At 41.1% G+C, this 19,474-nt stretch overlaps 2 protein-coding genes across 6 annotated transcripts; one reads left to right on the top strand and one right to left on the bottom strand.

Annotated features, from left to right (window-relative positions):
* Positions 1–2,925: 2,925 nt before the first annotated feature.
* irf3 (interferon regulatory factor 3) lies at positions 2,926–9,006 on the top strand. 5 transcript variants are annotated; one of them, XM_061028104.1, is made up of 11 exons: positions 2,926–3,140; positions 4,392–4,558; positions 4,747–4,918; positions 5,487–5,560; positions 5,645–5,705; positions 5,807–5,872; positions 5,977–6,222; positions 6,418–6,508; positions 7,007–7,296; positions 7,392–7,510; positions 7,956–9,006. In XM_061028104.1, the coding sequence occupies exons 2-11, from the start codon at positions 4,394–4,396 to the stop codon at positions 8,067–8,069; spliced, it is 1,398 nt and encodes a 465-aa protein (XP_060884087.1). In that variant the 5' UTR covers positions 2,926–3,140; positions 4,392–4,393; the 3' UTR covers positions 8,070–9,006. The 5 variants fall into 5 exon arrangements, with proteins under 5 accessions (XP_060884087.1, XP_060884085.1, XP_060884086.1 ...); XM_061028102.1 differs by having other exon boundaries at positions 5,804–5,872; XM_061028103.1 differs by having other exon boundaries at positions 4,747–4,926; positions 5,492–5,560.
* si:dkey-94f20.4 (synembryn-A) lies at positions 8,742–17,556 on the bottom strand. The gene is made up of 14 exons (XM_061028099.1): positions 17,134–17,556; positions 16,651–16,745; positions 16,512–16,559; positions 15,187–15,204; positions 14,960–15,049; positions 14,257–14,864; positions 13,827–13,962; positions 13,443–13,637; positions 11,757–11,851; positions 10,918–11,068; positions 10,730–10,825; positions 10,463–10,607; positions 10,032–10,311; positions 8,742–9,298 (listed from the first exon to the last, which is right to left on the bottom strand). Exons 2-14 carry the CDS (start codon positions 16,738–16,740, stop codon positions 9,157–9,159), a joined length of 2,094 nt encoding a protein of 697 aa, XP_060884082.1. The 5' UTR covers positions 16,741–16,745; positions 17,134–17,556; the 3' UTR covers positions 8,742–9,156.
* Positions 17,557–19,474: the final 1,918 nt, after the last annotated feature.

The following is a 19,474-nucleotide window of genomic DNA, read 5'->3' as shown; positions in this document are numbered from 1 at the left end:
CATATTCGTTCAAAGCCTGTATTATGTGAGGAATTGACACGATAGGATCGCTCACATATAACATAACATCATCTGCAAATAATTTCATTTTGTGCTCTATCCCTCTAGCATCTTTGACGCCCTTTATAGAGACATCCTGCCTGACAAATTCAGCAAGTGGTTCTCAACATATATATTGAAGAAGGGAAAGACCCACCTACTGTGAAGGATATAGGCCGATAAGCCTTTTATGTAATGACCAAAAGGTATGAAGTGCCATACTAAAGTGAAGGTTATAACACAATTGATACACCTCGATCAGTCAGGGTTCATGTCATGTGCAAAAAAGACTCCTCATGCATCTATGTTACTTAGCCTTGATGCACAGAAGGCATTCAATAGAGTAGATTGGGTCTATCTCAGCCACACATTAAATAATATGGGGAAATTTATAGTTTGGGTTTAAGTGATATATTTGAACTCAAGATCAAGAGTGAATGGAACGTGCTCTGAGATTTTCAGCTTGAAACATGGTGTAAGGCAAGGGGACATGACAAAGATTATTGCATCTACCCAAGATCTAGGTGGGTCTCCTTCATATAAAGCATAGTTAAAGCCCCAATATGTAACTTTTCAGTTTTGGTGCGCTTTGGCGCCGACAGCAGGTCTCTGACTGCAACTGCACCGTCGTAAAACTTACGCTGCCCATCTGAAACAACGTGCATTTGTTGACAAGCAGAGGGTGAGGAAGCGAGAGAGAGGATAAAGAACCATGTCGACTCAAAAGGTACAGCAATATTACCAGATTTTGTAAGCTTATAAACTTTTTGGAGACAACGCAAGATGGATATATTTATCTATTTGTTTGCAAACCGGAGACATAACTTGAGCTGCCAAACGATGACAGGCAGGCAGAAAGTTTAGGAGCAGCTTCTCCCTGTGAAATGTGAGCATGAATAAGATCAGCTTTTGTTGGTGCCTGTGGATCATCAGCACCAGACTCTGTTTTGTAGGAATGCCCGTTCAACTTTGAATTTACTCCAGCTCTTTCATTTTTATTGCAGCAACTTCAGGACCTTGGACAATAACATAATTTTGTACAAGAGTGGTTTCATATTTTCAAAACTGTTTAGGTAACAGCAACAATACATTTGTATGTTAAACAACTGTTATACTAAATACTTACATCTTGTGTCCATCACAGTTTCGAGCAGGAAGTCGCCGGTTCTGTTGGTTATAATCAGCTCTGCAACCAAGTCAGTGTTCTGTATACAGGTGTGACCAGACTGCTTCCCTGCAACATAAGGGTGTGCTTTTCTGAAATTCTCTTGAGTTGTCCTGTTGGGTGGAAAAGGCAGACAGAAAAAAAACGTGCTCTGTTAGAGACATACTTCTCACGTCCACTTCATACTGCACCAAATAACATAAAGGTGAGCAGAGTCCTCAGCTTGAAAATCAGCTGATTCCCTGAGTTCAACCAGGAGCAACAATAATCACCTGTGCTGGCTGCAGCAATCAGCCACAGGTGAATGAGAGCCCCAAATCTGGTCTCCCATAAAGGGAAGGAGAGTTCATTGCTCAGTTTGCTCTCCTAAGGACAAGACCTGTTCCACCTTTCTTTGCTGAGTGCGTCCACATGTGAGTTATTGTTTGAATAAATTAGTTTAGTGATTATGTTTGTTTATGATGCATATAGGCAGACTTGATTTGTTGTTTAATTGATACATCCTCTGTTTAGTGAGCCTGTTTAGAATTATTGAACATTATTTTGTTGAAGAGGCAAATCATTAATTGTCATATTTTGTCTCCGAAACAGGAAAAACCACCTCACAAATTAAGGAAAAAACCTGTGCAAATAAAAACCTTGAAGTGGAATCATTCTCGCTGCCATCATTCCCATGCCTCAACTTTTGATGTCAATGAGCTTCAGCCCTCAACATTTAGGTTACACCTAAAACAATTATAATTTGTCAAATGTTTTGTACGACCGCAAAATGGAGCGAAATGTGAACTTCTTACCACGTTTTTACAGATTTTACACATTAGCATAAATATATGAATAAAGAGCAATAAAATCCTTTAGTTGTCCTTCAGTGACTTTAATTGAGAAACTTTGGTTTTCACAGCAATAATAATAATAATCATTATTTATAGAGCACTTTTCAAAAACAAGTTACAAAGTGCTTTACAAGGACAGCAAATATAAAACAGGCAGGTCATCGAATAATAAACACGGAAAGATTAAGGAATAAAAATCCCTTTTTAAAAGAACTGTAAAATACATACAATTATTTTAAAGGAGTTCTTAAAAAGTGAAAATAGTAACAATTTAAAATAAGGAAAGGCTCGCCGTAAAGAGTGTCTTAAGAAGGGACTTAAAAGAGATGACTGATTCTGCCAACCTGATCTCCTCGGGCAGCTCGTTCCATAGTGTTGGAGCCCTCACGTTCATCCACGCCCCATCTGACAGTACAACAAGAGTGAGTGCTGTCAGATGGGGCCAACTTGGAGCCACTTCTTTGGGTTTAACTCTGTCAGGACTGGGGGGGCCCTACTGGCCTGGGGCCCTATTTTCATGACATTTTTGAAGTCAAAAATTTGTCATGAAAAATTCAGACATTTTTAAAGTAAACACTTTTAATGAAATTTTAAAAATGTTTGATGTCAACAGTTTTTCATGAAATTTTGCTGTCTCAAAATACCCCATTTTGATATAACATTTCACGTATAGGCTATTCATTTGTGATTGTGCATTTATCTGCTTTTAAGAATTTTTAACGATTTAACGTATATTTCATTATCTTAAACATTTTATCTGTTGTTGATTTCGGGGTTTTGGTAAACGTTGTTTAAATGAGGGATCTCACGAAGATGTGAGGTGTGACTCCACCTATCGGGCTCTGCCGGTGTGAAATTGGCGCTGACGTCACATCAGGAAAACGAAACCGAGACTTGGAGTTTCCCAAGAAAACCACACAGCCAGGGTTTAACAGCAGCGGGACTACTTAAGAATTTGCAGCTGGGAGAGAGTGACAGATTGTCACAGAGCCTCTGTTATTACGGCGCACACTTTACTACTCGTGTTTTAAACCGTGGACCTCTTCAATCCGACTGTAAGTGAACTCAACACAAGCTGCACCGGCTGTGACATCGCCAATCAAGTAAGTATACTAAAGTTATAGACACAATCCACGTGAGTTTATATCTCGTCGCTGTTGTAAAGTTATTACTTCGCAACATTTGAACCCGTCAACATGTATGCAAAAGGCCAAGTGGTGTCTTTGTGCCTGAAGAAGTGGTATAACCTACTCGTCACTTTTTCACCCAATTGTTTTTTGAAGTGGCCCGTCCAGCGGCCCCTGTGACATGTAAGACTACTTGCATATTTAGTTAGTGTCTACTTGCCAATTAGAGACAGTGCAGGGAGGGTCACCCCTTCACCTATATTGAGTATAGGCTACTACTGCATATACCCTGCACCACACCACTGGATAGGCCCATATACTCTTGTAATGTTAATGTTTTATGCATGTGATGTTGTAGTTTGGTAGTGTTCTGTTTGGCCCATAAGGGGGCCCTCTTGGTTCATTTCTGAAATATGTGTTGGAAAAAGGCTGAGAGCCGACACAACACTGTAATGCTACCAGAAGTCTAACTACAGGAACATTAAAACCGTAGGCCTACATGGCTGTGTTGAATATTATTTAGCAACTTTATAATAGCCTACTTCCCTTACTGTAAGAGACATTTTCCAGTAATACTTCGGATTATTATTGTTTGGATTCTAATTTTCTAGAGTATAGCAGATGATATGTGTGTGTTTATTTTGGGAATATTTACTGTGACTATTCCTATTTTATTTTGAAGGTTTGTTGTGATTTTGTAAGACTTCCGTAGCCATGTGATCAAGAGACAGGAAGTAAAGTGTATTGTTGTGTGTGTTGATGTAAAATAAACCGGTGACAGCGGAGCAAAACAGTAGTTTCACCGTGGACACATGGAAACATCTGTATCAAGCGGACGTAACGCGTGAAACATTATGACGTCACTCTAGAGTGGGTAAGAGAGAAGTAAATATAAGACCACAAGATCTGATTCGAAGACTGAAGAAACCACTACACTTACATTTCAGACCTTTTGTGTGCTGGTAGCATAGAAGTTTTTTACAATTTGAATAATTTTGTCTCTATCATGTTATTGACCTACTCCTTATCCTTCAACTTTTCTTTTATTTTGTGGTTTTGTGTGTATATTTGATTTTTTTTAACTTGTACATTAATTCCAAGTTAGGTACCCTGCATACAAAGAGGTAGGCTAGATGTAGGAATTTTATGTTATTGATCTAGTAATAAGCTTACTGTTAATAATTTAGATTAGGTTACATGTTGTTGTTTTTTTTTTTGCTCCTGCAGAAATGTCTCACCCTAAACCTCTGCTCATCCCGTGGCTGCGGGGCAAGATTAACAGCGAACAGTATCCTGGTGTCCAATGGATGAACCCGGAGCGCACGGAGTTCTCTATCCCCTGGAAACATGCGTTAAGACAGGACTCATCGAACACTGACATTCTTATCTTTAAGGTAATTATGGAGCACATGCCATGACTAATAAAATAATACACATACAGTACAATACAGAAGTAAACATACCGAATATATTTATATGACGAACTGTATCTCTTGTATGCAATGTATTCTGCACATTCAAGATACTTTAAAAAATCCATTAGTCTGTTCTGTTTTTCTTTGACCTGTTTCCTCTTGTGCAGGCCTGGGCAGAGGTGAGTGGGAACGGCCGGGCACAGGGAGACGCCTCAGTGTGGAAGAGGAACTTCCGCAGCGCTCTCCGAGCCAAAGGCTTCAAACTGGTGTCTGACAAAAAGAACGACGCAGCGCACCCACACAAAGTGTTTCGCTGGCCGGAAGAGTCTGCATCAGGAGGTGAGGATCTACAAGTGCTTCCATAGACAATCGACATTTGGTCCTTTTTTTTTCTGTTGTAAATGACGGGCAAGTTAATAAAAGTATGTTTTCCTGCTGTCATGCGTGCTAAAAATGAAATGACATTGAAACATATTTGATATGCGGCTATGCTCTGGCACCTGGCATGAAAAAAGGGCCCAACAAAATTGCTCTCAAACTTGCTAAATCCAAACACACTGCTTTGGTCTTGTGCAAAATGATTGAGCTTGTTTGAGTTCATCATACAGTAGTTCCAAGCAGTGGGAGTCATTATCTGTTTGTCATGTTATTGTGCTGTTAATGGGATTTAAATGAAAGAAATAATACAGTGAAACAGTAAATGCACCTTGACTCTACTTTGTGCTTTATGCATGTGGGTTTGGTTTTAAAATTGGAATGCTACATATTGTACATATCTGAACTCGATTGTTAAAACCATTTGTGAAGGGGACTATCAGAGTAAAGATGTGTTTCTTAGGAGAATCTAAATGATCAAAAGATGGGAAGCAGCAGATTGTAACTGAGCTCTTTGTTTTCTTTCTCACAGCTAACTCATCTGCTGGATCCCAGGATCAAGATGACCTGGATTTGTTTGAGGATTGTGGCTTTCCTATACAAGAAGTAAGCCACTTCACGGAAACATTAAAATAAATGAGTTTAATCTTCCTTATTAACTCTTTGAAATATGTTTCTTTTATATTTTAGAGCCAGGTTGTCCCATGTCTTGATGCCTTTCTCTTTCATCAAGAAGAAACTGGGCTTTCTGGTAAGAATGCAGGCCTCTCTTCCAATTTGTCACATCATCAATTCATATCCAGGAATTTAGAATCACTTCCTGTAAAATGCTGATCTAAAATTTGCCAGTAGAATCCACTGTGCACCAGGATGTTCTCCAGGAGTGTCTAAAGGGACTGAACATTGGCCCTGAAACAGGTAGGCTCACCAGCCTCGCCTCGTCATTTATTCTCTTTGCTGCAGAATGAGCAGAAAACAAGAAGCTACTTTCCCCACTAACGCTTCTCCCAACTTTTCCACAGAGGGCATCACAGGCTTCGAGCCTCCTCCTGAGCAACAGCAGTTTCAGAGCCAGGCTGTGATTGGTGCACAGGCGTTTCCTGGGCAACAGCAGTACCCAGTAACGTTTGAGGGTGCAGTCAAGGAAACTGGGTTGCCTGAGCAACCAGTATATCCAATGGGGGGAGCTGTGGGCGGGGTCAGTGACGGGGAACTTGTGGAGCAGTTCCTGCAGACTATGACCCAGACCAATGATGGAAACAGTATTAGTAGGTTGATGGATGAGACTGCCAAAATATATATATCTCAGAAACTCCACAATTGATTTAATTATTCATATTTAATGTAATTAAATGGCCACCAATACTTCATAGTATGAGTAATAGCATGTTCTTAAGGAATACTGTTTAAATAACTCCTTTCTTTTTTTTTTTAATATGCCTTTCCTTTTTCTTAATCCCTAGAGACTCATTTCAGGATAATAGTCTACTACAGAGGGGTGAAGGTCTCCGAGCAGATGGTTGAGAATGAAGCTGGATTTCGCCTAGTTTATAGGTAACATCCAAATAGAGCTCTAACACAAGAAAGTGTGTCTGACAAATGTTCATTATTCCCAAGTTAGCTTGAAATCAAATGTTGAGTTGAAGATTGACAATTGTAGACACATGGCAAAGCAGTAGCCTAGCTTTTTCATCTGCTTCGCCTATCTAGTGCTTCATAATACAATTTTTCATCTCTTTACTTTCACTTGCTTTGGTAGCTTAGCTTTGTGCTAAGCTAGTCACGCTCTGGCATTAGCTTTATATATATTTAGTGCATTATGACGGTCACTGCCTTCATGAAATAAACATACTAGAGCTAAAACCACAAACAGCTATCTTAAGGCTCACTAACACATCTTTTGCTTTTTTAATTCTTTCTTTATAGCTTAGCTTTGTGCTGAAACTCAGCTAACCATCTCCTGACTAGTGCAGAGACATTCTTGTCCCCTGAAAGTGAAATTATTACTGCTGTTCCAGTTAAAATCTCTTGTATTCAATGTCCACACATCAGGCCTGAGCTCAGCGGGACAGGTTTGGATCAGGACTCGGGCCTTTCTGTGGTCTCTCTGCCAAGTCCCGGAGCAATGTTGGATCAAACCCAAGCCAAACTGACCCATCGCATCCTGGACAAGCTGGGGGATGGTTTGGACGTGGGCGTGTCAGGCCAGGTGGTTTACAGCCAGCGACGGGGTGAAATCAAAGCTTATTGGAGCCTCTCCAAGTACGACAAGAGCAAACAGATCCAGGAGATTTCTAAAATGCATCGTGAACCGCTGTTTCAGTTCAGGGACTTTGTGCGAGGTGGGATGAAGGACAAATGATGTGGCGTGTTTGAGCTTACCATAGCAAATGTGTGCTGTTGGCTCAGTGTAGTGATTGATATCCTTTCCCTGCAGGAATATTGAACTTCATTGATGGAAGAGACTCCCCTCCCTACTCCCTCTTCTTCTGCCTTGGAGAGAAGTGGCCTGACCCAGACGACAGGCCTTGGGGGAAGAAACTCATCACAGTAGAGGTGAGAAAACCTTTAATTATTTAAATGCGCACAGTGGTGTGCCGCCAAAGACCTACAAGCAGTATTTCACTCTGGCAGTTTTTCCTTTCTTCTGCTGCGCATACAGTACCTCGACCAAATGTCATGAATTATCAAACGCCCAAAATTGCCCATCAAGGGAGGTTTGGTCAGCTGCAAATTCCAGGGGGCTCAGCATTGATTCATTTCACTGAGGGAAGAACGCCCGAGTACCTGCAGTGGCACCTGATCCCTGTGGTGTTCAAGGTTTTAGAACAGTGGTTGATGCTGAGAAATTAAAAGCTGACATGAAAAGTTGCAGAATCCAGTCTGATATGTTTCATCGCTCCTGCTGTTCTGAATTGTATGATGATGGAGCAGTTAACCTCCGATTTGCTTTCATACTTATGTCATTCCATTTAACGTCTTACTGCTCTTCTTCTCTTAGGTGGTCCTGACCTCAATCGAGTTACTAAAGAACATAGCTGTTGAAGGAGGCGCCTCCTCCCTGAAGTCTGTGGACCTGCAGATGTCACTAGAAGAGATGATGGAGCTGTACTGAAATAAGTCATTGTTTACACATTTTATGTCCTAATTATACACATAATTTATCTTCCAATAAGTAGGGTATGAAAATGAAAAAATAAGAATGGGGACCAATCAAAGGTGGTTTAAGAGGATAATTCTGCCATCAGTGATATTATTGATGCGAAGATACCATGCTGCTTACTGCTGCAAAGACAAGCAGCTGAATAGAAGAGCCCTGTCACTCAACTCAAGACATGAAAAGTATCTCTTCACTCAGTCTTTCTGGAACACTTGCAAAAAGTGTGTTCCAAAATGAGCCGACTTGTTTTTTGTAAAAATAACACAGCAGTTTTCCCTTCAGACTGCAGAGAAATGCCACTCAAAGGCTGTCAGTCATCTGTATCATCATGCTGCTGGGAAAGTGAAAGTGGCCTCTTTGTGTTTATATTTATATTTACCGGATCAAAAAGCAAACGTTATGGTTCTAAAAGATCCTCATCAAATCTTAAATACTGTGCGTGCATGGAGATTTATTTTCTGTCACTATAACTAAAGCCTTCAATGCAGAAAAACACATGAAATTAAGTGTTCAACAAAAATCACAGATCAGATCTGACCTGGTTTCACATGAGACAGCTTCAGAACAATATGAAAAAAAAAACCCCAGCTGAGCACAATGTGACGGAGTTATAAAGCAAAACTCGCATTTTCCTTTCAGATGTTTATTCCAGGTTGTTTAAGGTGTTAGTTTACGTTGGGCCAATAGTCTGTACAACATAAGCTCTAAAGCAGCGCTAGAGAGGAGACGTCAAAATACACTCATCAGTACAAACAATACATTTTCAAGACATGATTAAAATATCACATTTACACCGTGAAATTTATTGGACCTTCTCTTATTTTAACTGGTGTGATTGCTCTGCTGATGTGTGTTTCTAGTGTGAATTCAAATAAAGAATCACTTTTTATAACCTTTGTTGAGTTCATTTAGTTTCATGACGGCTGGCTGTATCTGAGTGACTTCAATGTCACGTTTTTCAATCATTTAAACAAATATTTTAATGCTTGGGCAAGCTCGCATATTTACCAAGAATTACTATTAGTTGACTATTTGCCATGTTTCAGTTCTTCTCTCCTTCCTTTCCTCCTCCGTCATTCTCTGACCCGGACTCCCCCTCTTCAATGAGGGAGTTCTCCCTGAGCCCCGACATTGGGATGAGCCTCCCCTCTGAGTTCACTCCCATTGGCTGAATTATCTTGTCTCTGCGGGACAAAAAGAACAATTTATTCAGCAGTAGGCTATTTAAGATGTGCTTATTGTACTTTATAATCTATCTGGTTCTTCCCTATAGGCTACTGGACATTTAGTGAGGAGGGTGTTTTTCTTATTCGTTTTTTCACGTCACCTGAATCCACATGTGTCGTCTCTACAAATGTTTAAGGGAAAAACTAATAGGCCACCTTTAGAGATATGGATTTCTATCAGGCTAACTGGTGTAAAAGACATCTTAATTAGAAAACACTATTGATGAATACATCCGACACATTTACTGGGAAAAAAAGTAATTCTATCGTATTTAACATTATAATATCCAAGAATACAAATAGTGAAGCTTCTTTGGCCGACCTGCCTTATTAAAAACGGAAACATGTGTGGGGAAACTTAAGTTATTGAACTTTTGTCAAAGCTTGAAGTCAACAGAAACCCATTTGTTTCCAATGAGTAACTAAGAAAGAATACCTCTGCTCACAGCGACAGGGTGGTCGACTCTAGGTTAAAGCCAAGTGCTCTTGAAGACTAAACGGTATACTGTTTAGGTAAGGAGGCTATTTGACTAGGCTTTCTTTTTTTGATAGATATATGCCCTGGCCTGATTAATAAAAGGTATTTTTATACATGTTTCTGTGAGCGTAGCTGGAACCACAGCCTTCCACACTTTCTCAAAAACCTGAAGTAAAAGGTCTTAATGAGGCTATTGTTCGTGTTATCAATGACCTGGAAAGCTTGTTGAAGAGCATGATCAGCCTCTTGGCCTCCTCCTCTTTCTCATCCTCCGTCATGCCCTCCATGGGGTCCGGCTGCTCTGCCTCCACTCGCCCCGTCACCGGGTTGACGCGATCTTTGACCTGCCGGTACTCCTCTGTGTCCGAGTCCGAGTCGCTCGAGTACTGGGTGTCAGAGCTTAGGGTCCTGGATGTCTGGCCGCCCAGCAAACCCCTGGTGGCCAGCAGGCCTGCTGCATTACCGTAGCCTGTGTACTTGACAAAACGTCTAACTGGAAGAAGAAGTGAGGGGGATGGTCGTTGGAGACAGAGCTTGTAAACAACAATGCAATATGATCATTTAGTTTTATAGACTTGTATTTCTGTGACTGAAAACTCTAATTTAATTCATCCCTGTTAATTCATGGAAGGGATCGTTGTTACCATTTTCCTTGCAGAGGACAAATATGAGGTCAGCTGCGCAGTGTTTGAGGTCTGTGTCCAGATGAGTCATGAGACGGATCAGACGATTCTTCACTGTGGAGCCCTCCTCTGGCCGGTGTGACACGTCTCTCAGAGGGGGCAGGATCTAAACCATGCAATCATTTTCATTTCAGTGATTTAAAAAAAAAAAAAAATTGATATAGCCCAGTAAAGGGTAAGATTTAACATGAGCTTTCTCAGAGCTTTCCTATTTTGGGGGGTTATTACATGTTTCCTGACGTAATGGCGTGTTTCTCTGTGGGCCCTGCAGCTCTCTGTCAGCAGGTTGAGGACCGGAGTCAGTTTTTCTTTGATCTTGTCACCCTGGAAAAAATACTTCCTCAGGTTATTATTATTATTTTTTTTAAAGAATATTGGTCATTGAGCTTCTCTCTGCACATTGCATTCTCCCTCACCGACTCAAGGCGCCTCTCCATGAACAGCAGGAGGATGTGGACACAGTCCATGTTGACGCCCTGGCTCGGCTGGGAGTCTCCCTGCAGAGGAGCCACCAGCAGCACATCAAGACACTGCAGAGGCAGCGCTGATAGCAGGTTGACTGTGTGACTGAGACATGATTACAGATCAGGGATGAATGTTTTTTTTTTTTTTTTTTTTAAAGAGCAGCAGAGAGGTGAAGAATGTGATTCGGTTTGGCATGATGGATTATTGTAAACTCGTCCACCACAAACGTACAATAAGTGTCCTATAATGAAGCACATAATATAATACTTTTATTTATATAGCGCTTTCAGTCAAAGTGATGTACGAAAGTTAATACAAAATACAGTTTAAAAACATTTCAGAAACTAAAAATAATTAAAAACACACTCAGACTCTCAGAAAAACATAGAGAAATCATAACTCATACACTACAGTCTTTAGCTTAGCTTTAAATATCTCAACAGAACAAGCCTGCCTGATGTACTAGTGTTATACTTCTAATAAAACTGTGATAGGAATTAAAAGTTCTTTAGATAAAAGGTAGAGTAAGTAACCAGCACATAATCATTCAAACATATTTTAGATTAATACTGACCCTAAAAGCTTCTAATTTGATTTAATTTAACAAAATGAAATGTGCTTTTATTGCAATATCATCACATTTTAAATGAGTGTCAGGACTATTTATATTAATCCATGGAGTATTTCTATCATCCTTGTTCACACCTCCTACTGCCCTTTCAGCTCATTTGAACTTGTGACTGTCAGTGAGCTTTTCTTTCTAACCATCCTCACTGAGGTTCATGCTCACCCCTGCAGTTCGTCTGTGTCATCTGAAAGCGTGCACTTCCTCGTCAGGCAAAGACGCAGGATCGCCACCAGGTGTCGGTAAAGAGCTGCATCTTCCTGAAGGAGAAGAGGCACCGCTCAGCTCATTTGTCCCTCTATACACTGCAGACTAAACGAGTCGGGTATGGCTGCATCCTGGCGCTCTCTCGTCTGTGCGCTCTCGTCTCATGCGCTCTGGCTCCCCGCTCCTCCAGAAATGTATTTCATTAATTAAATTAATATTTACAGTATGATTAATTCAAACATTACCAAAAGAAGATAAGAGTGTAGAAGACGGTGAAGAAGATGGAGTCACGCGCCCGAGGTTTACAAGAAGCCCAAATGAATGTATGAATGGGTTGGCTGTGGCTCAGTTGGTAAAGTCGTCGCCTCTCAACAGGAAGGTCAAGGGTTCGATCCCCAGCTGAGCAACATGTCCGATGTGTCCTTGGGCAAGACACTCAACCCTGCATTGCTCCCGCTGCTTCAGTGGCGGTGTATGAATGGATTAGTACTTACTCTCTGATGTACGTCACTTTGGATAAAAGCGTCTGCTAAGTGAATTGTAACATTGTAACATGAATGAAAAGAAGTTCAAATGAGTCACGCAGAGGGGAGAGTTTGCTGATTGAGCTGTGTGTTTATATATAACTCAAAAAACACATATACATATAGAATGGCGAAATTGCTTATTTTTTTATTTAGCCTTGACTGTATAAATACGACGGAGGATTAGGGCCACGTTAATTTTTTTCATTTTTTATTTCAAGATTAAAGTCATAAATTTATGAGATTAAAATCGTAAATTTGCGACTTTATTCTCGTAAATTTACGAGTTTAATCTCGAAATAAAAAAAAATAAAAAATAAAATGTAACATGGCCCTAATCCTCCGTCGTCTATAAACACCTAATATGTATGTAATATATCACAACACTACAGATATGTTGATTTCCGGAGCTTTATGGCTTTATGTTGAAAATTAGAAGCTCAGAGTGCTCGGCTTCAGGCACACAGGCGAGAGCGCACAGACGAGAGAGCGCCAGGATGCAGCCATGCAGTCTTCCAGTACTAAACTGGGCTCATCTACTGAGCCCGGGAGGTGATGAAGTGTCTGAAATTCCTGAGACATAGGTTAACTCCTTAAGGGTGGTGGAGACCACGCCTGGACAAGTGATTGTGTGTTGTCCTTTGAGTTTATGACATACATCTAAGACAGAAACCCCCGCAGCTGTATGGAGAGGGGTTGTCCTGAGAAACAGATGTTGTTCTCCTGTGGGGTGTGTCTTTTTTGTTCTGTGTGATAGAGATCATTATTGGCTTCATGACTCTCCTAGGCAGACGTGTCTAGTGATGCTTTCTTGTTAATAAATAATCCTTTTTGAAAGCAAGTCAGTGTCAACGGCGATTCTTTTCATCATCTACATCTCATCAACGACTGAGGGGAACCACATCAGTGACATGAATGAATTTTTTTATAAGTCACACGTGCGAGATAGTAAGTCGTGCATGCGAGATAAAAAAAAAAAACCCATCCATGTAACCTCCAGGGCTCTACTGTACTCACCCGATCAAATCATGAAAATAAAGAGAGAAGTTTATTTGTGTATCTCCTCAAAACATCCCACCTGAAAGCTGTCAGCTTCATTAATGATCACATACTCACTAACCTCATTTGGCTCCTGCCTGTGCATGCTGTAGGTGATGTTGAAGAGGATTTTTAGGATCTCTATGACACGCTGAGAGGCTTCAAGTGAGATGGGTGCTGCAGCTTCTGCTGGGCTCGACACACACTCATACTGGTCCTTCCACTGAACCTCCAGGCTGCTCTCCATGGCTGCAGTGAGGATGGACACGCCGCCCTCCTGTTAGAGCAACAGAACAATTGTAAGTGCAGGAATGAAACCAGAACTCAAGTGTGCAGCATGAATCTTGGTCAATAATTATTTTCAAGATCAATACGAGATACAGCTTATCAGAATCATTTACATCATACATGAACTATTAACTATTTCACATGTTTAATACGTTTAGGGCAAGTGAACATATGTGACCTGTTGAAGCTGAGTCCTGAGCTCTGGCCGAAGTGCCGTCATGAGAAACATGAGGCGTAGTTCATAAAACTGACCACAGGACGGAGATGAGGAGCTCCTACTGGAGGACAGGCGCTCTGTGAGGCCACACAAGAGCCTGTGATTCAGGAAAAACATTTGGTTAGTTTTGTGGAAGCGTCTGTCTTTGCCTTCAACAGCAGTCTGTTAACAGGCAGGTGGTTGTTAAATTCAAGCAGAATAATTTGCCAGATTCAAAGGATTGACGCCAAAAATGAATAGGTGGAATGTGAATGCTTTTCCAACTTGGATTCATTTACACAATCTGTCCTTTGACTTATCCTAGATCCTAAATATCCTAGAGACCAATCCATGTCTACGTTTGATTGTTATATGCTTTCTTGTATGTGCATGTTTCTGCCAGTTATCCCACCTGAGAGCACTGAACCGCTCCTGTGCCCAGGTACTGTTGTATACCACATTACACAACACCTTCATGGCCTCCTTTCTCTGCAAATCCTCTCCCAACTGCCCTTCCTCCTCTTCTTCCTCCCCATCCATCTGGCTCTCCCTGCGGTCCCTCCTCCCACGCTCCAGCACCTTGTGGTGGTCTCCGGCTCGGTGCATTTCGTTGATGCTGGGCCTATGGCTCCCGCACCAGCTGATGCTGTCCAGGTCACCGCTGTTGGCGATGCTTATGTCACTCTTGGCGTCCTCATCGAAGGCCGAGCACTCTTCGTTTTGGTCACTGGCCTCAACATTATCCCCGTCCTCTACAGAGCAACTCTGCAGAACTCTGGCCTCAGAGACAGAAGCGATGATGTTGTCATAGAAATCCGAGTCAGGGTCCCCGCCTTCATCACACGCATCACCTGTCGTCAGGCCGGCTACTCTGGCCAGAGTGACGAGAGCGCTGTCGGTGACCAGGGGGCCGAGGACCTTCTTGTCTCTGGAGAGGATCCTCAGGGAGCGCAGACATAATCTCAACACGTGACATTTAACTCCTGTTCTGATGAACCTCACAAGGACAACAGCTAAATTCTGAGGACAGGGACAGAAAAAAAAAATAATTTAAGTTTTATGATATTCCTTTAAAAACAACCTCTGGGCAAGCAGAGCATGATAGTGTCAGGTACCTGTCTGAGGATAAGGTCTCGATTCTCCTGGTCATACTCGTCACAGTCCGAGTCAGAATCAGTGTACTCCCTCACTTTGTTCTTCCTGAACTGGAACAGGAGAGAGAGGAGAAGAAATAAAGTCAAAGTTTTATACTGGACTGCAGTTTCTGAATTATTTTTGATCCTCTCTTGCGAAATCGGAAACAAAATATAAACATTACTTCTGAACTGTCGCGGCACTGTACCTCTTCTAGTTTTCTTTTCTGTTGGAGGTGGAAGGTAAGATTTCGTTGAACAGCGCAACAGAAGAGAAAGAAAAAATTAATTTGTACAAAAGTGTCTAGCTTGTGGAAATTCTGCTAGCATAAAGTTTTGACCTCGCTGCTATCTAGAAACTGGACAGAATAAAAATTCATGTAAAGTAACGAGAAGGGTTTTTACATTCTAATGAAAATGAAAGGAAATTCTAGAAAAAAAAACATTAAAGTTAAAATGTAACTCTCATTAGGCAGTCAGGGAGGCAGGCATGAAGGGAGAAATATCTTTAATTGAAATGAGCAGGGGGGGCATTTTTGCCTTTTTTTTAATGAGATATGACTTTATCTGAATTTAGACAGGAAATGACGGTGGGGGAGGGAGGGGGGGGGATGTCCGATGTGACCTTGGACAAGGCACTTAACCCTAAGTTGCTCCTGCCACTTTGTCAGCGGTGCATAAATGTGTATGAACGGATTAGTTAATACTGATGGACACTTTATGTAACAGCCTCTGCCATCAGTGTGTGAATGGGTAGGTGTGACAAAGCGGTGTAAAAGCACTCTAAGTAGTTAGAATAGCACTATATAAACTCAAGTCCATTTACTATGTACATGCAGCAAAGAGCCAAGGCCGGATTCAAACCCATGGCTGCTGCGACTGCGGCAAAGACTATAGCCTCTGCACGTGGGGTGCGTGACATAACCACTAGGCTATCTAGGGCTCCCGAAATGAGCTTTACAAGGTTCTTAATCAGAATGAACTTTTTGGTCACTACAGTATATGAAGCTATAATGAAAAAGGTATTTGAAGGCTTGCGTAGTAAAGAAAAACAACATACCATTTCATTGTTTTCATACAACAGGATGCACAGTACTGGCAGCATTTGGCTTACTGTAAACTACTCTTTTAGTAGTCCTTCAGATTACCTGTAACTTGTTTTAATGTTTATGTTATGTTTTTGAACTGCGTTGTAGACTAAAAACACAAGTTGAGACTACTGCTTACTTACTACTGACCTACTGCTTGGTAGTGTGAATATGGCCAGAGAGCTGCTGCACAGTGACTGCAGACGACAGAGCTCTCAGTGTTGTAGAGATTACCATACTGTATGTTGCGACGTGTCAATCACTTTGTCTGTGCCCAATCTGCCGGCGCATGCAGGGAGAGAGGATCAGGGGCAACTTGCACAGCAGAAATACTAATCACAGACAGACTGTAAGCAGGGGTGAGCAGGGGTGGAGAACATGGAGGAGAGGGTTAACAGGGTAGTTCACTTTCTCTCCGTGAATGAGCGCAACATCAACCGGCTTACTCTTCTTCGCTCCCTCTCCTCTGCATCAAAGAAGAAACACTGTGCGTACTGCAGGGGAGAGAGGGACACAAAGTGAGGGGCTGAACGTGTCACAGCAGCAGCCTGACTCCAGTGTGTGCCAGCTTCTACACTGCGTTACCTCTTTGTTGAACTCCTGCAGCTGTGACTGAACACCGTTCTCATCCCCCTGCTTGATGCAGCGGATAATCCCCTCAAGGTCCACCACCATGTTTACTGCACACGCACACACACATTAGCACACACACACACACAATATGAGGCCATAACAAAATTAAAGTTACACAACAATAATGGGGGTGACAGAAAATAGGCATGATTAAATACATAATGTCAAAACGTACACATTATATACAGTATGCTTTGAGTTTATGGAAATATAGTAAATATGTCACATTAGAATGAGAGATTTTCAATAAAATACAAATGTTGCTTCTTTATCCTAACGTTCATCACGAGTGATAAATGCTTCCTTACACGTTTTACACAATTATCAACGAGAACATTTTATTCACACACACAGACAAATATAAATATAAAAAAAAACACACTCACATAAAAAAAGACTACAGACAGATCACTAAATATATTTGTCTAGACTTACCTTGTGCTGTGATTTTATCAGCCAGATGATATATTTCAAGTCTACCAAAATGACTTTAGATCTCCCACACCAGAGTGCTTCAGATGAGCTCGTCTGCCAGTGTTTCCAGTCCAAGTTTGCACAGTTAACTATATTCTCCCTTTAAATTTGATGAATTCACTTGCTTTCCAGTCACCTTCATGCGCTCAGCATATCTCTCTTTTGCTCTCCCTCTCTGTTTCACTCTCTCTCTCTCTCTCTCTCTCTCTATTTAATCCTAGAGAGGTGCAGGACTCATGGAGTGGTTATGGTTATAATCCACTAATGGACTCAAAGCTTATATCTCTGTGTTGACCCTTTAACCTACAGGTTTTCTAGACTTGTGTGGCACATCTCTCTCATCGCTCTCAGTGTCTCTCTCTCCGTTCCAATCCAACACAGTCTTTCACTTCAAATCTCTTAATGGCTTGAGAATGACCGAGCGACGCACTCACCATTAAGATTTTAGTTTTTATCACGCATCTCAGGCTGTTGCATAACCACAGTGGAGCTTTTGATGGCAAAAGTGGATTCAAAAACCTCAGCAGAAAAATGTGTCTGCAGATTCACCTAAGATGGCATAACTCTTTTTTTCCCCAGTAGCTGATTTTTTTTACAGCTTCAGATGTCATGTAAATGCACGAGTACAGCAGACTACATGTTGCGCAATCTGTATTACAATTCTGTTTGATAGCACTCCCACAAGATGGAGATATCTCATGGCTATGTTTATCCGATTACAAGTCTCTCGAGGTTATATCTTACATAATATGAGTGTACATCAAAAAGGTTCCACTGAAAGACAATACAAAAGATCCAAGCTCATAAGATCAGCTTGGCCAGAACCCAAAGTGCATATAAAGGGAAGGCAGCAAATGTTTTGATCTGACTTTATTCTACTAAATCGGATGTTTTTGTTTTAAATTTAGCAAACCTGTCGTACACGCTACACTGTGAAGATAAGGCCGGAGTTTACACACTTGTTGCAAAGTGTCTTGAGTACCCTTAGAGACGTAATGTGTGAGAAGATGAAGTGCGAGTGAATGGCAGTCTTTCCTGGCAGGATGCTCACTCTTGTGCCCAGTGGGCAGAGGAAACTCGGCCGGGAGTGTTGGAGTGGCCGGCTGGTGGTCGGAGGCTTACAACAACAGGATGCACGCTACGTCAGGGATAGTGGGAGAGAAGTATTCTCATGGAAGTGAACCTGTATTCCTCCAAGATAAATTAAGCCACTTGAGAAGGAGGACATCAACAAGTCAGACAAACACAGACAAACGACCCACAGTGACCTTTAAAAGAAGTGGAAGAAAACAAGTGTTGTCCCAGACGTGTTGAATCCAGGACAGACTGCTTTAATCATCCTGACACACACTGACATCATGACTGTGGTAATATCTGGGACATGCCATAAAACATGTAGCCTAAACTCAGCAGATCTCTGTCAGCTTTTAAGGGTCAGTCCACTTTTAAAGAAGCAGTTTTAAACCTCCTCACCGTTTTGTATTTTTTTAAGTACATTTTTTTTTACACCAGTAAGATATTTGCCCATGATAGTGAGGGTATTTTATCTTTTGTTTACTTTCTGTGTGGAGGTAATGAATTACCCAGTTGTACATTTGTAATTAAGATATTTCTATTATCTTTTACTTTAATGTCGTGTGTGTATTGTTTTCACATTATACCTGTTTTTCTTTAGTCATCTTAGTCATTTTCTTTTGCCCTCCAGTCTAAACCGTGTGTGGCTTTAACAACAACCACATAAAAAAGGAAAAAAGAAAAACAGTCAGGATGATGTGTTCAGGGTGTTTTATATGAAACTACAAGTACACTATGCTATATTGTCATTTCTGATGTGGTCGTATCGAAGCATCAACATGTGTTGCTGTTGTTGGAAAGGCCAGGCATACCTCAGTATCTATTTACAATGTTATCACCTGCAGGACACTTACTATGAGCAATAAACCGCCTTAAAAAATGAGTTGAAATCAATGAAGAAATAATAATATGAACGTATTCAAATTAGATACAATGAAATAGAAAAACATCTAAACAGTTAGGATGCACATAACAGTGCAGTAATGAGATGAAAACAATCACATTCCTCACACAAAACGTTGATCGGCTTACAAATTTAAAAAATGAAGTGAAAGCACGTTTAAATGGTTTCGTGCTTATAAACGCTAAGGTGGGAGAAACAGCAACATAGATTTCTCTTCATTAACTTGTTAGACCTACTCTCCATACGGAGAATACCTTCCAACATGTTTCCCATTGCAACATCCCTGTAATACTGCAATGAAAGATGACACGACCCGTTATCCTG

The sequence above is a fragment of the Labrus mixtus genome, chromosome 21, assembly GCF_963584025.1.
Source record: "Labrus mixtus chromosome 21, fLabMix1.1, whole genome shotgun sequence".
Classification (NCBI taxonomy): Eukaryota; Metazoa; Chordata; class Actinopteri; order Labriformes; family Labridae; genus Labrus; species Labrus mixtus.
Note: the sequence above shows the minus strand (reverse complement) of the source record. Positions and strands in the feature narration are given on the sequence as shown.